At 36.0% G+C, this 20934-nt stretch overlaps 1 protein-coding gene across 3 annotated transcripts in view; it reads right to left on the bottom strand.

The window, feature by feature from the left end:
• The window catches only part of ADCY1 (adenylate cyclase 1), a 162882-nt gene that overhangs the window by 19644 nt on the left and 122304 nt on the right, over positions 1 to 20934 (bottom strand). For all 3 annotated transcript variants that reach the window (XR_012580535.1, XM_026793409.2, XM_005487018.4), the window contains 5 exons: positions 19927 to 20024; positions 16670 to 16754; positions 12874 to 12963; positions 9776 to 10032; positions 9046 to 9172 (listed from right to left, as the gene is read on the bottom strand). Coding sequence is in view for 2 of the 3 variants with exons in the window: in XM_026793409.2 (XP_026649210.1) it covers positions 9046 to 9172; positions 9776 to 10032; positions 12874 to 12963; positions 16670 to 16754; positions 19927 to 20024 (657 nt within the window). In the remaining variant the exon portion in view is untranslated. The remainder of the gene's footprint in view (positions 1 to 9045; positions 9173 to 9775; positions 10033 to 12873; positions 12964 to 16669; positions 16755 to 19926; positions 20025 to 20934) is intronic.

Genomic DNA, 20934 nt, shown 5'->3' with positions numbered 1-20934 from the left:
TTAATTCATCCTTTGGAATGAAAATGAACAAAATGTAGAGTAGCAATCTAGATTGAGAACAGCTCTCCTGTACCATGCTTCTACATTAGGCAAAATCCCTTTAAATCCTTAGTAAGGTAATGTCTCTCAGCTGTTTTCAGTGTTTGATCAGCTGAGTGTATTGGTATCTTCTGTAGTTCTCTGTTCTTTTAAATAGAACAGAGATATGTTTACAGAGTAAATCAGAATAATCCCACTTAAATCACATTGGCCTTGGAGGCCAATTACTTCCCAGATAGTTCAATACAGTGACAGCAGTATTTGATCCATCTTTCAGACAAAAGAAGCCAATGAGAATCTCCATTGTTTAAAGCAAACCTATGCACTTTGCAGTAAAATTGAAACAAATCTGTTAAGACTGTAGATTTAACAGAGAAAAAGATTTCAAAATTGACCATCCTTAAGAATAATGTACAAATTAAAAAAAATAATATAAAAATAGTTAACATTTCTAGAGAATGTTTTAGTTATGCTGATGTTTGTCATGAAAATATATACAGTTCCTTCAAAACAGAAATTCTCTTATTGATGCGAATGACAGCATTCAGAAAGAGTGCTTAGGAGTTAAGACATCTGAGGTCATCAACCCAAGATATGGGCATCTTATTACAAGTGCTTGACTTACAGTGTTAGTGTGAGCCATATAGAAGGAAATTATTTTAAAAATCAGACCCCTTATTTGAAAAATATTGAATATCTAGGAATCTCATTTGGGACTTCTAGGTTTGCAAATTCCAGCCTAGTCTTTCATAGATTCATGTGCAAAATTACTTTACTGGCTTTTGCTCCTTGTTCTTAGAGTGACTTTTGGCCTCACACTGATTTCAATTAGAAAACACTTGATCAGTATCATATTCATCTCACAGAAGTCATAGCTTATTCTTTCTTCCTCAATCACACACACAAATAATCTACTGTGATCCCAATGTGATTTTGTTTATCTAATTACAGTCAGTAGAAGACTGGAAAGTCAGATTCTCAGGCATTGTTGAGAAACCCCAGTCACATAAATCATTGATGAATCTGTTCTAATCTTTCTTGGTGTCCGATTTATATCTGAAATTTGGTATCCTGATCTATTACAAAGTCCATATAATTTCTCAGTATCCATTCCTATCTAAGTAGGAGAAAACCAGTCACCTCTTGCTTTTGTATAGTCTAACAATTTTATTTCATGTGATTTTTTTTCCAGGTAGCTAAGTTTTTTTTCCATGACGAAACTTAGGAAATAACGTTTTTATTCAGGTTACACAGTCTGTTTAGCCTGCAGTTTATTGGGTATTTTAAAATTTCTTTACAAGTAGAAAGAGTTCTGAAAGAGAACTGATTTCATAAACAAATTCTTCAGGAATTGTTGCCTTTTAAAATAAATTCTCAGCTCCTATTCTAATTTGGGTAATAAGAAACAAAACTGTTCTAGAGGTGAAATACCAGTAAACTTTAAATAGCAATTAAGTTTTGCAAGAAATATATCTGAAGCTTTTATTCTAATTATCTATTTCCTGTTTTGAGCTGTTTTCTTGACACTTATTTCGCTGTTTAAGTTTCACATGCTCTTTTCTTAAAATATCCTTACCCTATTTGGTGGCATAACTCTGACTTACTGTTTTCTATAAACATGTGAAACGGCCTCTGGCATTTAGTTTGACTGTTGGAATTTAAATGTTTTAACAGGAAAAATAAAAAGGTTCTTCAGCTGAATATACAAACCAAGCTTGCAACTCCATTTTACATCACACTGGAACAAGAAAAATTTTATTCTGACAACAGCAAATAGATTTGGGAACTGAATTGATGATCTTAATAAGATATCCCTTCTGATCTTCCTTATCCATTCCTCTATTTTTTGAACAAGAAATTTTGGTGTTGCTCTCTTCTTAGGAATGTTAAGGTTCTCATTTAACCTACCAATACAATGTGGGCAGAATACCTTCCTAAAGAACAATACTCTTTTGAGTCAAGGTGTGGAGATTTCTGCACTAATCAAAGGAATCAAGTGGGTGAGTGAAGTAATCAGTTTGGTGCATTGTATGGATAGTAATGTTGCTCAATCACTGGCAGCTGTTGTTCATTTCTGATATGGAAATATGTGATGAAATCTGCCTTGCCCAATTGTGGACCAAACTGTTCATTTTGGAAGAAATTATTGAAAAGATTCTCCGATACATCCATCATTATGTATTAATCACAACAAAAGTTTCAGAGTAAAGAGCATCCGTGACTAAGAAGTAGAGAATTGAACTCTTGAGTGAAGAGCTGATGGCTCAAATCAAGCTATCAGAGTCATGTCTGAGGTGGTGGCAACATCATCTAAGAGCAGGGAAAGGCATTAATGATGCCACTGTTGCTAATGATAGGATGCTACATTTTCAACACGCCTAACAAGTGTCTCTTCCCTTTTTGGATGCAAAACTGTTAACTACAATTTTGGATCTGAGAGGGTTCAGTTGCCAAAAATGAGATTGTGGGAAAAAGACTTGACCTAAAATTAAAGATAACAGTATGGAAAATATAAGGGGAAGTATGGTTGCTACTGCCTGGATGGAACACAGTCAGCACACCCAGATTTCCATGCACAGTACAATCTAGGGGGAACTAAATGTAGAGTGGAGTGGAGTGGAGTGGAGTGGAGTGGAGTGGAGTGGAGTGGAGTGGAGTGGAGTGGAGTGGAGTGGGACACTGCAACCAGGCTCTGTTGAAACCCTCAGAGAAGAGGGTACTTGGTGGTACTTTTTAGTTAATAAGCCATGCAGCAGTTGGAAGCCTAGGGAGATAAAGGAAGATGTCCTGCTATTGAATCAGCAGCTATGGCAGAATTACCCTCCTTGGACTGACACATATCCCTATCCCAAGGTTATGTCAGATGCTACACTGCTGTTAACTGCCTCTAAGGCATGACCACCCCTCACTGAGTAATATGTATGACTAATGTCACTCAGGCTTTGCATAAATGTAAAGAAGAATTAAGAAAGGAGGAAAGACTCCAATGTAACTGCTGGGATTAGGTGGTAGGCTGAACCTCTCTTCTCCCCTATATGGACACCTAGGGGTAAGAAGTGTACTCTATGCATGCTGAATGATTATCTCTAGCGAGCTCTCACTGGGGATTAGAGCTTGTCTATACATTGCTTTGAATACATTTTTGCAGTCAGATACTATCACCAGCACCCCTAAAACCTAACGTTCTCACTACTGTTTTTTATTAATAAAGAGTGTTGACTGCAAACAATGTGGATTCTTCAAGGGTGCTAGCAGTCAATGGCAGTGGGTTAAGGTGTGGAGACCCATAAGGAGGTCTCTCTTTTGGCATGTGACCCTGAACAAATGAGTTGAACTGCACTCCGATCTAGCAGACCACTCCGTGAATGGTCCCCACGGCCGGAGGTGCTGGCAGACTGCTTAAGCAACAGGATCTCAGCTTTCCTGAGTCATGGTCAGACTAATCAAACACTTAGGGTTTGAGAAAATCTTCATTTTCACATGAAGAACTCCTAACATCATGGAAAGTACTTGAATAATATCATGATAATTCTGTGATTCATTGTGGGTAATGATAGGAAACCCAAATTAGAGGCAAAATATGCTAACAGAAGAACAAGGAGAGTGCTCTTACTTTTTTGTTTCATGAACTATTTGAGGCCAAGAACCTCCTAGCTAAAAGAGAGAGAGAGAGAGGAATGCACTCTCTCCATATGTTCTGGGAGAAATTTGTGCAGATAATGCTCAGGTGGGGCAGTGCAGTGTCCTGAAATCTAAGCTGTGTTAGCCCTGCCTGATCTAGCTCCAGAACTAGAAGCAAAACATTCATGGAATTAGCATAGCATTCCTTCTGATTTATTTTCTCATGCTGAAAAGCAAAGGCATATTATCTTAGACCACACACTGGGTCAATACTGCTGTATTGTTCCTGGTACCCAATATGGAGTCTCTGCATGGACTGCACTTAAACCATCCACACACAATGCCTAACATCCCATTTTATTATTGAAGTAATATGTTAGGAATATGAACTGAAGTGTGCCTTCTCTGCTACTACTGCACAGAGCTTGAGTATCTATCCTCTTGCCTTGCTCTCTTGCCTAAGACAGCTCTCATTTTTTCAATTCCTCAGGAGCTGCTTGGGGAAAGAGGAAATGTCTTCTTGCATCTCTCTCAAGGGAAGATAAAGGAGGGAAGGTGAAGTAAAAAAAGACTTTGGTCATATTCAACAGTGAATATGAAACTCTGAAACTATCCCATCAAAGAGGTAATATAGAGGGAAGTAAGCCAATTACTGGTATTTTCTGGGCCTTTTCCCAGCTTCCTGCTTTCTGCCTTTAAGGGAAGTGCAATGAAACTGTATTTCCTCCTTGTCATTCATGAGCTTCTAATGCTTACTATTGAGCAGCTGAGATTAGAGGATGCATAGGCATTATTCTTTCTCAGGAAAAACAGACACTGGGAAAGAAGAAGGAATACTTGGGGCTGAAAGATTAAAATAGCACAGATCACAGGTATTTACATTCCTGGTGAGAATAATATCCAAACAGCTAAATGGCATTTAAACCTTCATCTATTTGACCCTATTCCCAATGGTTAATTAAGGAAAGCTGACAGGATGATACTTATGCAGTAGCTACTAGCTCAAAAAACAAGACAGATTATTGTGAAAATAAACAAGAAAGAAAGTGCATTGGCATGACCAATATAATTTTTCACATTCTGCTGTTTGCTTATACCTATTTGGTATTTGTGGCAGCTAGGTCATTTTGTGGAACCCAACTATATTTGCAGAGCTGCAGTATTTAAAAGCAGGCTTTATTTTTGCACTGGACATGGTGACAGAATTTAAAATGTTTTTATTACTATGACTTTTACAATCAATCTAACTAACATCTACTGCATTTTACATAGTTACACATGATCCTACAGTTTTTACAATGTTGTTAAGTGGTTACCTATCCTCTGTCTGGGAAGTGGTCTGAACAGTTTTATCACCTGACAGTTTAATAGGCCTAAAAATGCTGTAGAATGGTCACTGACTAAATAGATACCACATGAGAATACAGTTTCAAGATTCAGTTGAAAAGAAGCTGAGCACCAATGTCCTGAGAATCTCATTTTTTGCGCCTGAAGATGGCACTACGTCCATGGGGAACAAACACATCACACTACTTTTGTAGCACCAGGTTTTTGAGTGAAAGTGCTAAGACACCTGGTGAGTCTTGCCTGTAGACTGTAAAATTCTTATTTCTTGCAAGTGTAATGGGCTAGAAAAGACAGCAGAATGATATTCTAGTATTCCCTAAAGATTGCACCAATTGAATGCATCAAATGAAGTAATATAATTGTATTATTCTTGTTTTCCTCCCATGACAAATCCTGGGTGAGTGAGCAACTACATTTTTTTGTAGTTTTAGGATCTTCCTGAATTCCTTACTTTTTTTTTCCCCTCCCAGTTGTGTTAAATAATTTGCATAACCAAAAATGATTATCAGTCACAAATAAGTAAAATCTCCCATATTTGCTATTCATACTTATTGTCATATGAGGAACACAGAGTTACACAACAATGTTATGCAGAAAATGAAATTCTCCTCCCACTGCTTATTAAAAATATCAAGAAAACAACCAACAGATATTTTCTGAAAATACGGTGATATTCAGAAAAATTAAATCTGGCAGAGAAAAAAAAATCCATAGCAAATCAACAAGAGCCTATAACACTACTGATTGGTGAACAGAAGGTGCAAATGTAAATGTTTTAACAACATATCATCCATTAAAAAGTATTTTTCCATGCAATGTACATAAATTCTACTGTATTATCACTGTTCTGATAATGCAGCCTAGATGAGTGGAAGTTGGATTAACTTGTCTTGAAGCTGTGTAATTTTCCTTAATCAGTTTTTCTTGTTTGAAACTGCTCTTCTTCAAAGTACTTTTTTTTCCCCTGATGGGGTAAAAAAAAATGTGTTGAATTATGTTTTTCTCAGACCTTAGCACAGACCACTTAATATGTATCTATGTATTCCTATGATTAGTTTTGGGATACTTTCACGGTTTAAAGTATAATTTAGTAGTACTGGACTGTTGCTCACGATGAAATAAAAGAAGTTATCTATGAAATCCTTTTTATTAAAGTTTATGCCACAAATGCTTTTATTCATCTGAGAACATTTTTTACAGGATTAGCCCAATAACGAATGTTACTAAAAGTATGCAAACAAAGTGCTTGAAGCTTCCAGAAATGGGTCTGAAATTCCCCCAGATGTAAGCCAGCAATTGAAAAGCTTCCTAAAATGACAGGAATATCTTCACACAGCAGGTACTGGCTACTAGAAGATGTAAATCAACATTTAGCATTTGGTTCATGCAATTCAGTGGTTGGACAAAGAAACAGCACATTCACTTTGCAAAACAGAAAATCTCCATAGATCCTGTGCACTGAGTCAATGGTCTTTCTAAAACTTCTGTTACCAGAAATATAACCAAGTTAAGCCAACATGGTTTAACAGTAAGTAGTACTATGGCTGTAGAGAGACATGACCAAGACTGCTTTTAGCCTTATAGAAGGCTCCTGCAGTCCAGCAGCTACAGAAAACTGGCTCTTATTTGTCACCTCTTAAAGGCTGCTGAACAATTAGTAGCCTGGAGTTTGCTAACTACTTAAAGGCAGCTTTAACATATAGGTATTTCCAATAAACAGTGTTCCCTGAACCTAGCAAGTTCAAACACCATGTTCTGGGTGGTTTTTTTTGGTTTTTATTTTTTTTTTTTTTTTTTGCTTATTCATTTGAATTGGTAAGCAAAAGAACAACTTCTGTAACATCCCTTATGGACAGTACTCCTAGTTGTTATGACAATTAGTCCTTGGACTCAGTATGATTTACAACCAATACACAGAGTGGAAAGCAGAACAGCATTTCTTTAAACATGTTATCCACTATTACTTACTATACAGGGAATAGATCTTCCACTTGGAATTGAGAAAATGAAAGGTATATGCCTAGATAATCTAAGAGGCCAAGAACATAATCATTGAAATCATTATAATTTGAAATGAGCATACTGATTTCAAAGAATGCTAGTTTTGTTAATCCCTAAATCCCTAAATTCTGAATTTTCTACCTAAACTTTTTCCTTTCTCATTATTATCACACAAACCTCAGACACAAGGTGGCACCACATACACCTCTGATTTACAATTGAAAAGATCTGAAAATGGCATTTGGTTTTCTCATATGAAAAACACTTTTTGAAATGGTACCTGGAAATGCCGGTGGACAATACTGAAATTTCATGTCTTATCTTTTCTTACTGTCCCTTGGAGAAAGTGCACAATGGTTTTAACAATAGTGACGATGACTAGGTACTTTTATATAACTTGTCTCTAAGAAAACAGAAAAAGTCTGTATGTCTTCCTTTACCACTGTCCAAGTCCAGGTCTGGTCTTTCATTAGAAAACCATGCCATACTCCTGTACTCCAATTTTTTAAATTGATTAATTCCTAATTAAAAGCTCACTTAAAAGTAAGAATCTTTAAGCAGTACTTCCATTAGGGATGCACAATTTGCCATGCAAGTTGCAGTTGCTGAAATGACAAAAAGTATTTAAGATGCTGGAACTCTCTCTTGTTCCACTGAAAGGTCACAGGATAGCAGAACTGGTACATTACTGCACTGCTACTCTATTTCAGGGCTAGGAATAACATACAGAAGGTTTTGTATTAATGGATCAGATGGCACTCACATACTTCCACTGTGTGCCAACCCATATCAAATTAGAGACCATCCAACAAGGCAGGTGCTGAACTGAATTTCAAAATCAGGCAGTCTTTTTTTCCCATCTGCAAATTGTATTTGGCACCACAACAAAGAGAAACTAGTATCACTTTATCCAAAGCAACCTTCTGAGGCTGACATTCACAGCAGTTATCAATACTGCAGGTCGTAGGACAAAAATTAAATTGAATTATCACACTCAGTTGAACTGTATGGAGTTGAGAGAAATTATAGAACAGGATAATCTTAAAGCATAAAAGAAGGGAACACAGTCTTGGACATCAAGTCAAACAAGAAACCCCCGCACAGCTTAAGTGCTAGATGGAAAAACTTTTCAAGCAGAAGACAATAGAACTAAGTCATAACTGATTTCTCCATTTTATGTAATACAATGGAGCCAGGGATATGTTCCAGTTAACCAGTAACCCATGTTTTCCAGTCTTTATGTTATGTGTAAAAGCAAGCACTATAATGATTTAAATGGTCCTCTTGACAAAGTAATTAACGTGTTGAAGGTGAGAATAGGTGTGTAAGTTTGGAAAACTTCCAAATTCCACCAAATAAACTTATATATTCAACTTTTTCCTTCTCTTGGGGGTGAGTGTAAAACACTTTGGAGGTGGGAATTAGACTGCTGAGAGGTGTGACAGGAGGTAGACATATCCTGATGACCATGTTATGGCTAATATAATTTTTATAGGTTATTGCTCTGTCTATGATAGTTAGGAAATACATTTTCAAAAATGGTCTCTACACTTGGTATCTAAATAAATTTCTGATCTTCCTCTGGGAAAGAGTTCCATAGTTTCTTTGTATAATACAGGTTTAAATATTTCCTTTTATCACTTTTACGTGCTTCTTTTCAGTTTACCTAAATATTGATTTACTTTCACTCCTTTTTGTAATATAAGATAAAAATTCCCATGGATTTAATTCTTTTTTGTCTCAAATTTATATTGTTAACAGGTTATTCCGAATGCATCTTAGATATAAATATATTATTTAACTAATCATATACTGGAGCAACTGCTAAGAATCAAAAAAAATCACTTCTCCAGGAAAAATGAATTGCATAGATCTGTGGAAAGAAAGCTGTAAAAAAATAATTCACTGTGAATCCCAAAAGACATGAAACAGTTTGTGTCTGAGTCCATGTAATTTGTTCTGAAAGTATTTGAAAACCGATTTAAAAAGTCAGACAATATTTTGTGTTCATGGATACTATGAAGTCCTGTGATTTACCTGCACTGCCCAGAGGTAGTCCAGACGCAGTTTCAAGTCCACCTGTCTTGAATGCAGTGCTAAAGCACAAGAAAATAGCAAAATAGCTAGTATTGGTTCATAGCCACGCATGTAAAAGGAACCGCCCCTTAAAAAGAAGAAGAAAATAAATGTGTTATTCCAGGTCTAATACCTAACACTGCACATTTAATATCAGATCCTTAGTTTAGAACACATGGATACCTCCTAATCACTAGGCTCATCTGGGCAGGGAGATGGGTGAGAGTACATCTGATTGCTGCATCACACCAACATGCAATTCTTGAGGATTTTTAGATGCTATGCATTATTGTTATGTGCGTGCATGTTTTTAATTAGAAAATATAAAAACATTGAAAAGCTCAAAAGCTTTATTGAAATTGCGATTGATTGAGGGCTGCTGAAATATGGCAGTTAAGTTTTTAACTGTGTTTTTCTATTCCATACCATAGCTAGACTGCAGAGTGTTCAGCTGGGGTACATTAACATTAAACTACAGAACAATGGGGCAAGAGTTGCTAGCTCCCAAAAGCTGCTCCCCTGTTGATGGATGTTACTAGATCCTACAATTGTTGGGGAAAGGATGACTGATGTGTTTCCTATGCTCTGCTCCTAGGCAGCGCTGAACACTAGAGGACAATGCAGAAATAAGTAGTCAATGTGTGACTATCTATAGAAAATTACCCATTGCCTAATTTTGCATGATACCTACCCCACTGCTTTTCTGTAACCACTGAGTTCCAGAATAAGTATGTACAAAATTGTAACAAAAAGCAGGAGAATAATTTTTGGCAAGGAAGATACACGTAGAAATATTGCCAAGGTGAGAGTCCCCACTACACAGGAAAGGAAAGCATAGTGGGCTGTGTCACATGGAAGTTCATTCATTGTTTTATTTGTTCCACCAGAAGAAATTATAACTATTGAGCTGCTGGAATTGGTATTCCAAACCCAAGGCATGCAGCCAACCTAGAAAAGACAGGAGAGGTGAGAAGGGAAGAATGTTAAATATGAAATAAACAAAAATGTAGTTGCTATGGAGGCTGACTGTAGTTCATTGCTAATTGGAAAAAATATGTCTGTGGGGTTCCCACTAAGCTCAATGCTGTATTAAAATCTCCTTTTCCTGTAATGCTCCACTGAGTTTTAGGGGAGAGACACAATTTGTTAATTAGATGCCAATAAAGGGCAACCAATTGAAGTGTGGGCTTAGTTGAATAGTTTCCCTCTCAGTGCTCAAACCTAAGAGATTCTCAAGCCAGGATATTCCTGCGTAATTAAGGAACTTCAGCTAACATTTTATTTGGTCATGCAGGTGAAAAAGGTTCTTTTACAGAGCACAGAGATAAATTATTGTTTTACTGACTATGTAAACTCCATAGTCCATAAACTCCAATTACTTAAATACAAAATAAAATATTTTATTGAGTGAAAAACTAAACATAACATCTTTTCCCATGTCATAGCTACTTCTGCTGTCACATGTTTCAAATACAAGGACTCATCTTTAATTACCCCTATTATTTCATTATCCAAGGAGTTCCATTTCCTTCTTATGCAGGGAAATAAAATTTTTTCATATATCTCTTATGGGAAATTTGGGGAAATCTAACCTGCTTTTCCTAAAGACAATGTCATGTACATATCTGAGAGCTGTTACCCAAGGAAGAGAGGAATTTCTGGAAAATAGTGTAAGTCCCTAGAGCTCCAGTTTTAACTGCAGTCCAACTTTCACCCCTTACAAAGGAAAAGGATAAGAGTTAGTATAAGTAGGGGAGAGTGGGATTGTAGTGTGAAATTGATTTAACAGGCACCATCACATAAGCCCTGCCCTGTACTTAAACATCTCTTTTGAAGTGCATTGTAAGACCTTTTTATTTCATCTCGACCACTGAGAATGAAATTTTACAGCATGTTGTAAAGTAACTGACATCCTGAAGGATGATTAAACCATGTATTTTAGAAGGGGTTGTACTAACTTAAAAAGATGAGACGTAATACATAAACAAATGTGAGTTAAACTCATAATAGGTAACACTATGAAATGAGATTGGGAAAGTGAAATGAAAAATCCCTTTTAATAGGATTTTGTTCAATATCCTTAAAAATGCTTTCATAAAATGATCCTAAAACATACACATGCATGAGGGCTTCATCAGTAATCTGGAATCCGCTCAGGAAAATATCATCTGTCATACAACCAATAGTGGAACGTCAAGACCTAGCTCTTCTGACAGATGACAATTCAAGAGGCATTACTTTGTAGGAACTAATGATTTCTACTGATTAAACATTTCTACCTAGGTTAGAAGTTATTTTTGTTGAGGAATGAATTATGTTCTAAGTTGTAACTGAATGATCATTCCCTTATTGGAGGTCAGAACTTCTGAATTCTAATTTGTCTTCCACTGCTGTTCAGCACTGCCTTAGGGTTTACGGTGTCTATTTCTCACTCTCACTACCTTTAAGAGGCAGCAATGGTGCTTGTTTCATTTGGTCAAAGTAAGGTTCAGATCTGTGGAGGCTGATTCACAAAGGTTTTAGCTGTCACAACTTTCATCTCAATTCCGAAGTCAGATTCACAGAATTTGCTGAGAAGCTAGCCTGGAATCACTGCAAAGCTCTATGCATTTTGTGCTTATGTCTGCCTTAGGAACCATATATGCATCTGTGTGCTATTAGGGCTGTGTGTTACTCACACAGATGATGCTCAGGAATTCCCAGAAATGTCTCAACATCAGCAATTCTTGGTTCCTCTCAGGACATTGGAATCCACAGAAAAAGGACCGTCTGCCCAGTCAGCTCATTGGGATAAGCCAGTTAGTATGTTCTCAGGGCAGGTCCAGGGACAAGTGAATACACAAAATACAAAATATGGGGCTCGGCATCTCAGCACTGAAGTTCATGTCTTCTTAATGGTCAGAACACATTGTCAAACTCCTGCAGAGAAGCATAATTTGAAATATCTGCCTCCTCAGCATTTCCAGTTGCATTTCATGTGCTATTTTTATGTGGATCCTTTCCTTTGAATAACATGTTTAATGCATTAGCATTAGCAGTCAAAATGCTAAAGATGAGCGCTAGGAATTGGTCAAGGCAACTGACTGACAAATACTTAGGAGGAAGTTTGAAGACCATTTTAATTGAAGTTGACCATGTTAAACTCTCTGCTATTCTGCAGTAAAGGAAGCTCAATTTTCAGAAGTATTGAGCACATTCACTTCAAATAACAAGCTTTTTAGATATTAGATATGAATGGATCATATCAGTAGCACAATGTAAGCACCTCTTCTCGTTACACAAAACTGTCAATATTTTAAGATCTCTCTATCTTTTCTGATCTGCCTGGACTAAAAATATCCCCATTATTACACAGAGGTATCTTCTATAAGGTGTCACATAGAAATAGTAATCTTGTTTTGACACCATGCCTTATCTGTCCCAAAATATTAGCCATTGAACTAGTAAGCAAGTTGAACATTTAAAAATGCTTTTCCCATAAAGTACATGACACCAGCAGTCTACATGATGCTAAAGTTTGAAATAAAAAGTTATATTGGTTTTGAATAGGTATTATCTGTGTAATTTGCTAATGTCTTTGTCATTCCTAATTCAATACACTGTCTCAGGCCAATGAAAATCCCAATTGCAGCAAAGGGGTTTAATTTTGAAGAAGCATGCTCTGCAAATATGAAAAACAAAACAAACAGGAATTCATCAGATGAGAATATGGTATGTATTTAAGGGATCTCACAAGTATGTTCTTTAAACACAATGCTCATTTAAGTGAAACTTGATTTAAATACTCACCACACAGCCTTGAGCCACAGAGTATATTAAGATCACAATAAAAATACACAAAATGGTACGAATTTGTATTGTCAGGCACCCTGGAAAACACTGAAAAAGAAAAAAAAAGTATATTTAAAGTATTTTTAAAGTGGGGTTGTTAGTTTTTGTAGTCTATAAAGAGAAGTGAATAAGGGATACAGAAATTTCACCTGTACTGCAAATTATGAAATTGCAGTTATTGTTGTGGAGTAACTGTAAGTGTGTAGGTATATTTTAATGGTAATTACAGTTCTGGGGATAATAAATGTAAGATTACTATTGCTATATATTATTTCTCACTATGATTAAAACTCCTAGAAATTTTTAGTTGTATGTCTACTCATGATGCAAATAATATTCTAGGATGGCATTTGATTTTGCTCTCATGGGGAAAGTACCCAAAGCAACTTTTGAGTTGCAAATTTTCAGCTCCTTTGCCTTGCAAATTGTGATCCAAGAGAACATACTGTGATAGCATAGAATTTTGGAATGGTATATGTGTCTTCTGCTATAATAGGCAGGTTAAATGCCAGGGTAGTTTTAATTACCGTGACTCATAAAAATATTGAATTTTTCAGAAACAGCAGTCGACAACAAAAATATCTGGTGAAATGGAGTCTTGAACACATTTTGTTTATCTCCACTTTTAGCCTGATTCCATTTGTCACACTATTAAGTGTAAGTTCTTGCTGCTATGAAGCCTGTGGCAGAATGTGAGAAAGGAAGGGTAAGTCTGTCAGGCTGTGCACTTTGGGCCTGTTCCAGTCATTCTAATAAACTCTGCTTCCAGGTAAAGCTGTTTTCCTTCCTTTCCCCTTGCACTAAGAATATTTGGGGCTTCTATTATCTACTAGATGTATCTTTCAGACCACAGGACGACTTCTAGTGACTTCAAGGGTCAAGGAAACAATCCAAGAAACAGTCAGATTTAAAGTGGGGACTATCCTATGTCATTTAAAAGGAGGAAGCTCAGATTTATCAAGGCTGAATTTCATTTAAGGTTAAATAGAGCAAGCAAACACCTGATTTTTGAATGAAAGTCAACAGTTTTGAAGAAAAGCTGTTCATTTCACCAGCCTCAAAAACATAGTTTCCAGCAGGCAGCCTAGCAGTCAGAGAAAGACTATTGTAGCCTTCAGAATACAGCAGTTACAGGGAAAAAAAAAGTAAGCATGAATCTACAAATATATTCTGGCTTCAATAAAGGTTAAGTCCATGTAAACATAGGTGTGGAGCAATCAATATATTGGTAGTAGATTTGTATTACAAATCTGAGTTAATTTTCTACACCAGTGTAAGTACTAGCATCAGTAAAATAGATTGGGATACCTGAGGTATATCACCTTTAATAAAACTGAGCATATAGAAGAAAAAATACCTCAGATTATAGGAATCTGAGATTGAAAAGCTGTGTTTCAAGGGAGATAGAGCAATGTCCAAAATTACACAATGAAAAAAGACTATTTCTGCATTCGTTCATCACTATCATACAGTTCTGATTGGAAGGGACCTCAGGGGGCTCAAAAGTACTGTCTGCCTTGAACCTCAGAGTCTCAGGGCAATTTTTGCAGAGTTGGTTACTCCTCCTGTGTCATTGCACAGCATTGTTTCTTCTCAGGACCTGGACTTTGCATTATACATTCTATAGTTATAAGATTCCTGTTTGCCCATTCTGTTAACCTACCTAGGACCCACTCAATAATCATCCTGCCAGCTGTTCTCACAAAGTTGTATTCATTTGAAAACATGACATGAGTATTTGCCATGTCCTCCTCCAGGCTGTTGATAAAAATGCCTGACAGGACAGGATCCAGGATAAACTCCTGTAGTATCCCACTTACACTGGTTTCATGGTTACCATAAAGTGCTATGATCTGAATGTGATTATCCCCATAGTATTTTACCCATCAAACTGTCCACTTAACTAGACCAGAATCCTATATCCAAGTGAGGTGGAACATATGTGGTTTTATCCGTATAAATAAAATACAAAATAATTTTGCTTGAAGAAAAAAAATTTATTCCATTAATTAAGTTTGCAACCAAATAAGCTGTCTATTGCTTATTAAAGAGATAATACCCATGGTTTGAAGATAATCCTGGATGGTTAATAAGGATAAAGCAAAATATGGATTCAAAGATCACATCCTGACACATTGCACAGACAATTTTTTTGGTCTGTGTAGCTCATACATGTTTTAAATGTCGACATGCTAGGCTATTGGGTTAAAAGGGAAAACAAATTTTCAAAAGATAAGGTATGAGACATGTCTAAATTAAAATTCTGACACTATTAAGATTTATACTTCTGACTTTACGTCATTCTAAATTGTACTGGCACTTTTATGATAGCATAGAATTTTGGGTCTCATTTTCTTTGTTGTATTTGTAAAATTTTTATTAACTAAATAAGTAGTGTCAAATTACCAAAATTTTAGGTAATGGGTACAGTTAAATATTATTAAAGTAGTTTTATGAGAGAGGTATTTATTGCTAAAACATGGAGAAGCTGAGTCACTTGAGCAGTGTAAACGAGCAAGTAAGTGCCATAAAACTGATTAAAATAGGGGAATGATTGTTTTACAATTGTACATCCGTTATCCATATTATATTAATTTTAATTATTATAAGACTTTTTTGCCATAAAGTTTTTAATTGTGATATTCTAAGGTTTTATATTTATTTATTTTTGTAATGCTAGATTTGATCCTGTATAGTATTGAATCTCTGGAGGAACCTGGAATAAATACAAATTTTCTTGATTGACAAAACAGATGGAGTACTTCTTATGTTTGCACTAGGTAAATTGTATAAAGAGAAGTAAATTGCTACAAACTTAATCTGCATTTCTACCGTCTATATAGAGAAGAACAGATGATAAATTACTCTGCCCTAATAAAAAAAAGAGATCATCAAAGTTACTCTCAAATAATTTTGTAAGTTCATGAATAAGGTTCTTTTCAGCATCTGATACTTGGCAAATATACTATTTATGTTCCCATGAAAACACATGCTTTTCTTTTGCCAAAGGGCACTTTTTAAAACTAAAACTAGTGTGTCTAAATCAGAAAAGCTCATTAAATGAGTAGGTGTTTTTTCCTGATATTCGTCTGAAAAGACTAAATTTATATTAATCCAGTAGAGATTTCTTTCATCAGAAAATTAGCCTGTAGATGTTGTATTCTTATCTGGCAGACCTATTTCTCCCCTAAAACAACCAAATGTCCTTCTGCATCATTACTGTTGTGAAAATATAATGCAGGAGAATTAATCATTACTTAAGGTTTTGAAAAGGCCAAGGATTGTGTGTGCAAAACATTGTGCTTTACCATCAAAACAGCTGCTGTTTTGGCAGGAAAAAATTTGAAAACAGAGGGGATGTTAGCAGGACTTTATACCCAGACCAGCTGGAATGAAAGGGAGAACTATTGTGCTGTGTAGTCAGAAAGGAGTAAAAGTCAGGTTAAAGCAGTTGATTTAAACACAGTATTTAGTCCTAGGTGCTCAGGGAAGATATAGCAAAAGACAAAGTGTAGAATTAATGGCACTGAATGCTGCACTACTGTAACTAACAATTACTCGTAAAAAGACTACTTTCAGATGATTCATCTTTAGTTCTCAAGTATCTAATACATTACTTAATAAGGAACTATAAACACATAAATTTCAGACTCTGTGAATCTGTGAAGCATACACTGATGGCTTCATATTCCAAAGAACAAACATATCATGGACGCCAAAGGGAAGAATAGTCACAAAATCTTAAATCACTTACTTGTACTCGTGTGACATGTAGGTACATAATACAAGCCACTAGGAAGCATATGCAAAACACCAGGAGAACAAGAACTACGGTACTCCTAGAATCAAAACACAATAGAAGTAATGCAATGCAACTCAGTAACACATGAGGACAAACTGTAGTTAAGAGTCCTTCTAAAACAGTATTTTATAAATGGTGGAGGATGTCCTCCTTAACCTTGCTGTTATACTAACCATCATAATGCAAATTAAGCAGTGATGTCTGCTGCTCTCAAGACTATGAAATTAGTAAATGCTCTTGTAAATGGTCCCCACTCTGATGTCAGAAGGAAGATCAAAGAACCTCAAAAATTCAAATGTATGGTAGTCAAGAGAGACACTTTCTAAGTGTAGGCTAGTGCAGAATATTCAGCATGATGAGTCTTCCAAGGAGAGTGTGTAACTCATCCACTTGACCTTGGCAGTGGTGTTAATAGTTACCAGATACTTTTTCTGTCTCATTCCTCTTTCTCAAAGATTCAGAAATCAATGATCATCTAATTTAGACACTTAGGAAGTCAAATAAAATCAGAGAAACCTGCCTTTTAATGAAACAGAAAAGCTCCCTCATTTTGAGTCTTCCTCAATGGTTAGACAAATCTTATGCTTCAAAAAGATAATAATAAAAAAAGATAATAATTCTTAAATTTTAAATCTTCCCTTTTCTGATCTATCAAAATAGGCTTGTTCTTAATGAGAAGAGGGGTGCAAACTAAGACCTTTCTCCAGAAAACTTCTCTTGGAAAAGTACCTTATGGATATGAGCAAGCTGACAGAAATTAGTCCGCCAGTGTGGGTGTGTTTGATTTCTGCTCAGGGACAGCCTGGCCCTATGCCAGGGCTGTATGACAGCAGCATGACATGATCTTCACACCTTTTTCCTAACTTGGGAGGATAAACCAGTCAGTCCAGAAGCCATGTGAACAATGGATTCAGGCAGTTATGTATCTGTGCCCTTAACGATTACTGGAAAAAGATTGTTTTTTAACAGCAGAAGCGTGAAGTTCTCCTGTAGAGTTTCTAACTATTTGACTTTGATTTCAAATTAATGTAACAGTCTGTACTGCTACAGGAACTGGGAGAATTGTGTGGTGTACTATGTGTACCCAGAATGGGAAGGTGACTCTGGGTGTTTTTAGTGTGGACTCTGAATACAAGTATTAATCAAGGCAGGATTTCACGCCTTTAGAGATTTCCCTTGCATCCAGGATGCTAGAAATGAATGCAGGGGACATGTGTGCAACAACATCTTGTAACATAGCCATAGCAGACAACTGACAGTAGTGCTGAGTGGCACCCTGACAGACATTCGGGTTGGCATCTAAAAAGGGCTACATTGCTTTTTTGAAAAGTAAACACAGAATTGGACCTTAGAAGGGTTCCTAGTCAGGGCTTTTAGTGGCTACACTGTATATGTGCCTCCATAATTGGACAGCTTAGGTTGACAGGAACGAAGTCTTATTTTGACCACCTCCATCTGGAAATAGAAAATGTGTCTTTAGTTGAGAAGCTGTTTTGCTCAAAAGATGATAAGAATTGTGACAATAGCAAGTCTATTGATTTCTGTATATCTATGCAGTAATTGGCTTTCCTACAACATTTTCTTGTCTAGATGACCATTCTCCTCCTTGAAATATATATATATATATATATATATATATAAAGAACTCCCATTAGGGTAGCATATTACAAGCCTTGTATTAGCTTTTGCATTCTCTTGCCACATGTATAACTACTTTGGCAATCTAAATAGCAGCTTAAAGCTCCAAACTTGGGAAAGAGGGGAATCTTTTTCCTATACTTCCAAAATTTTAATTTAGCTCATGTGTGCTTCTGTGTCATGGCAAGGGAATAGCCCAAGAAGATTTTGATGAAGCCACCACTCAGGCACTGGAAGAAAGGAGCATTCAGTGGGTGACTTTTTTAACTAACTCAGTCCATCTTCATTACCTTCTGTGGTGATATTCTTCTGGAGCTTGTGTGTCTGTCAGATCACTACTTAAACTGACGCTCTGCCCATCTGTTTTAAAGTGGCAGCAGTTTTATTATATGATTCTTAGAAATTCAGTCTAGTTTCAACTAAACTAATACACTTTGTTTCTCCTTGTTCAAAACTGCTATGCACTGCAGCTGTGGCTTATTGAAGAAGAAGGTGAAAGACTTCTTAATTATGCTCCAATTAATCAGCAGAGTCATTAGTCTGGAAATGGTGTAAATGATGACTAAGTTACTTTGAATTCTTGAGATGAAAGGTACTATATTACAAATTAGTGTTTCTATTTTATTAATATGAATAAACTGTTTTTCAATCTTTCAACTAGAAATAATAGAATATAGAAGTATTATTCTAACTGGGGATTTGTGAATAGCAAGGACCGTAATTTAAATGGAATTTTCAAAAGCATTATCCTATGGCTAGTTCTATTCCCCCTGAATATAAAAGTGAGTTAATTTTATTCTTAAAAGTAAGTTATAAAAGTGAGTAAATTTTATTCTTAATGCTTTGATATTCTAATCTGAAAAAGGTCATTATTCATCATTTTTATACCTTATAGAAAATTCTATCTACCTCTAGATTTGAAAGGGGTGTAATTATTTTTTATTTAGTAAGCACTCACATAGAGCTGACAAAATCTGAGGTAATCACTAACCACTCAACAATAGGCATAGGACACCTCCCAAACACATTACTTCGTTATGTTTACTTAAGTGCAGTCAAGGTTGGACTAAAAGTTATATATGCATAGCCCAATTATGTAGGATAGTGTTGATACCAAAAATTTCAATGAATGCTATAAATGCAGGCCTCAATGCAGCTGGATGGATACTTTCAGTAGTTCCCATTAAACTCTGCAGGATTTTATCTCTGTTGCTATCAATACCAGTACTTAATCCAAAGTAGCACAAACACATTTAGAAAAGCTGCCATATCACCTTTGTTTGTAATGCAGAAATACTTTCAATAAGTTTAAAATAACCACTAAATTTTAAATAAACACTGAAATGTATCTTTTTCCTCTGTGTACACACTACTACAAAATAAAAAAAATATAGTGAAAAGTATCTCCTGTGGACAAATGAAAGAGATAACAATTAGACTGAGGGGTATACTAACAGAGAGTCTCCCATGTGAAGTCCCCATTTCTGTTCCAAAGTCTTTAATTTTTGACCTGTGCAGGATGTCTGAGGATGTTCCACTTTGAGTTATGATGGCAAAAGACAGAAACTTACTGTGGTATTATTAGAAGGTAGACAAGGCCAAATAAGGCAGCTAGAATTAGTGAGAGAACTACAGCACTGGTGAAGTACTCATCCTGAAGCTGGTGGTACTGTTAAAAAAAGGAAGAAGTGAAGACAGTAAATATTTCATGTATACTCAGACACCCACACTTCTCAGTAAGAAAGAACTGTATCCTAAAATAAAACAAACCCCTACTTATTTAAAAACATGATGGCTTAATTTGCGCTGAAAAAACAGATGAGGGAAGTCTACATAAGATTTTCCCTGACAGACTTCTCTTTCACCTTGTAACTAGTCAAAACGTGTTTAGGCTCAGATATAAGTTTATCTTTTTGATAAAAAAAATCAGCCACTTTGAACCAGAAGGGGGTGGCCCTCCCTCTGTTTACTCATCATGATAAAAGGCCATAGGCTCCTTGCTGCTGCTTTCAAGAAGTTCTTTTCACCTCAGCTGCTCAGGACAGGACTCTAATGAGTGGACTTGGAGGCAGCTGCTAACAAGATACATGGGCTCAGTTTGGGGCAGCTACTGTTCCTGATTCCACTAAGCTACAATATTAATGAGAGAAAGCTTTCCAGGGGTTGAAACACAAAAGTGTTTTCTCAGAAAGACCCAAAGTTCAATGTCATTTACACCAGAAGACTTTTTATTTTGAAACAAAAAAGTTACAGCCTAATAATAAATTACTTTGGAAACTTGAACCCAAAATTTATACTTTAAAACTCAAAAAATTTGGATCCAATATGGCACACAGCCTTCTAACTTGAAGCAGTAGTGATCTGAAATCTTAGACTATATTGTGACTTACAGTGGAAAAATAAATATTACTGCAATTAATGAAAATACTTTTGTTTTTTCAAACACATAAAGTAAAGGCTGTAGATACAAATAATTTGTATTCACAAAAAATACTCCTACAAAGTAGGAACAATTGTTTACTGATATGCATGTTTGTATAGTCTCAGTAAATCCCCTGCTTTCAGCACAGCCACACTGG

The sequence above is a fragment of the Zonotrichia albicollis genome, chromosome 1 (assembly GCF_047830755.1).
Source record: "Zonotrichia albicollis isolate bZonAlb1 chromosome 1, bZonAlb1.hap1, whole genome shotgun sequence".
NCBI lineage: Eukaryota > Metazoa > Chordata > Aves > Passeriformes > Passerellidae > Zonotrichia > Zonotrichia albicollis.
This window is presented reverse-complemented; position numbering and strand designations above follow the sequence as displayed.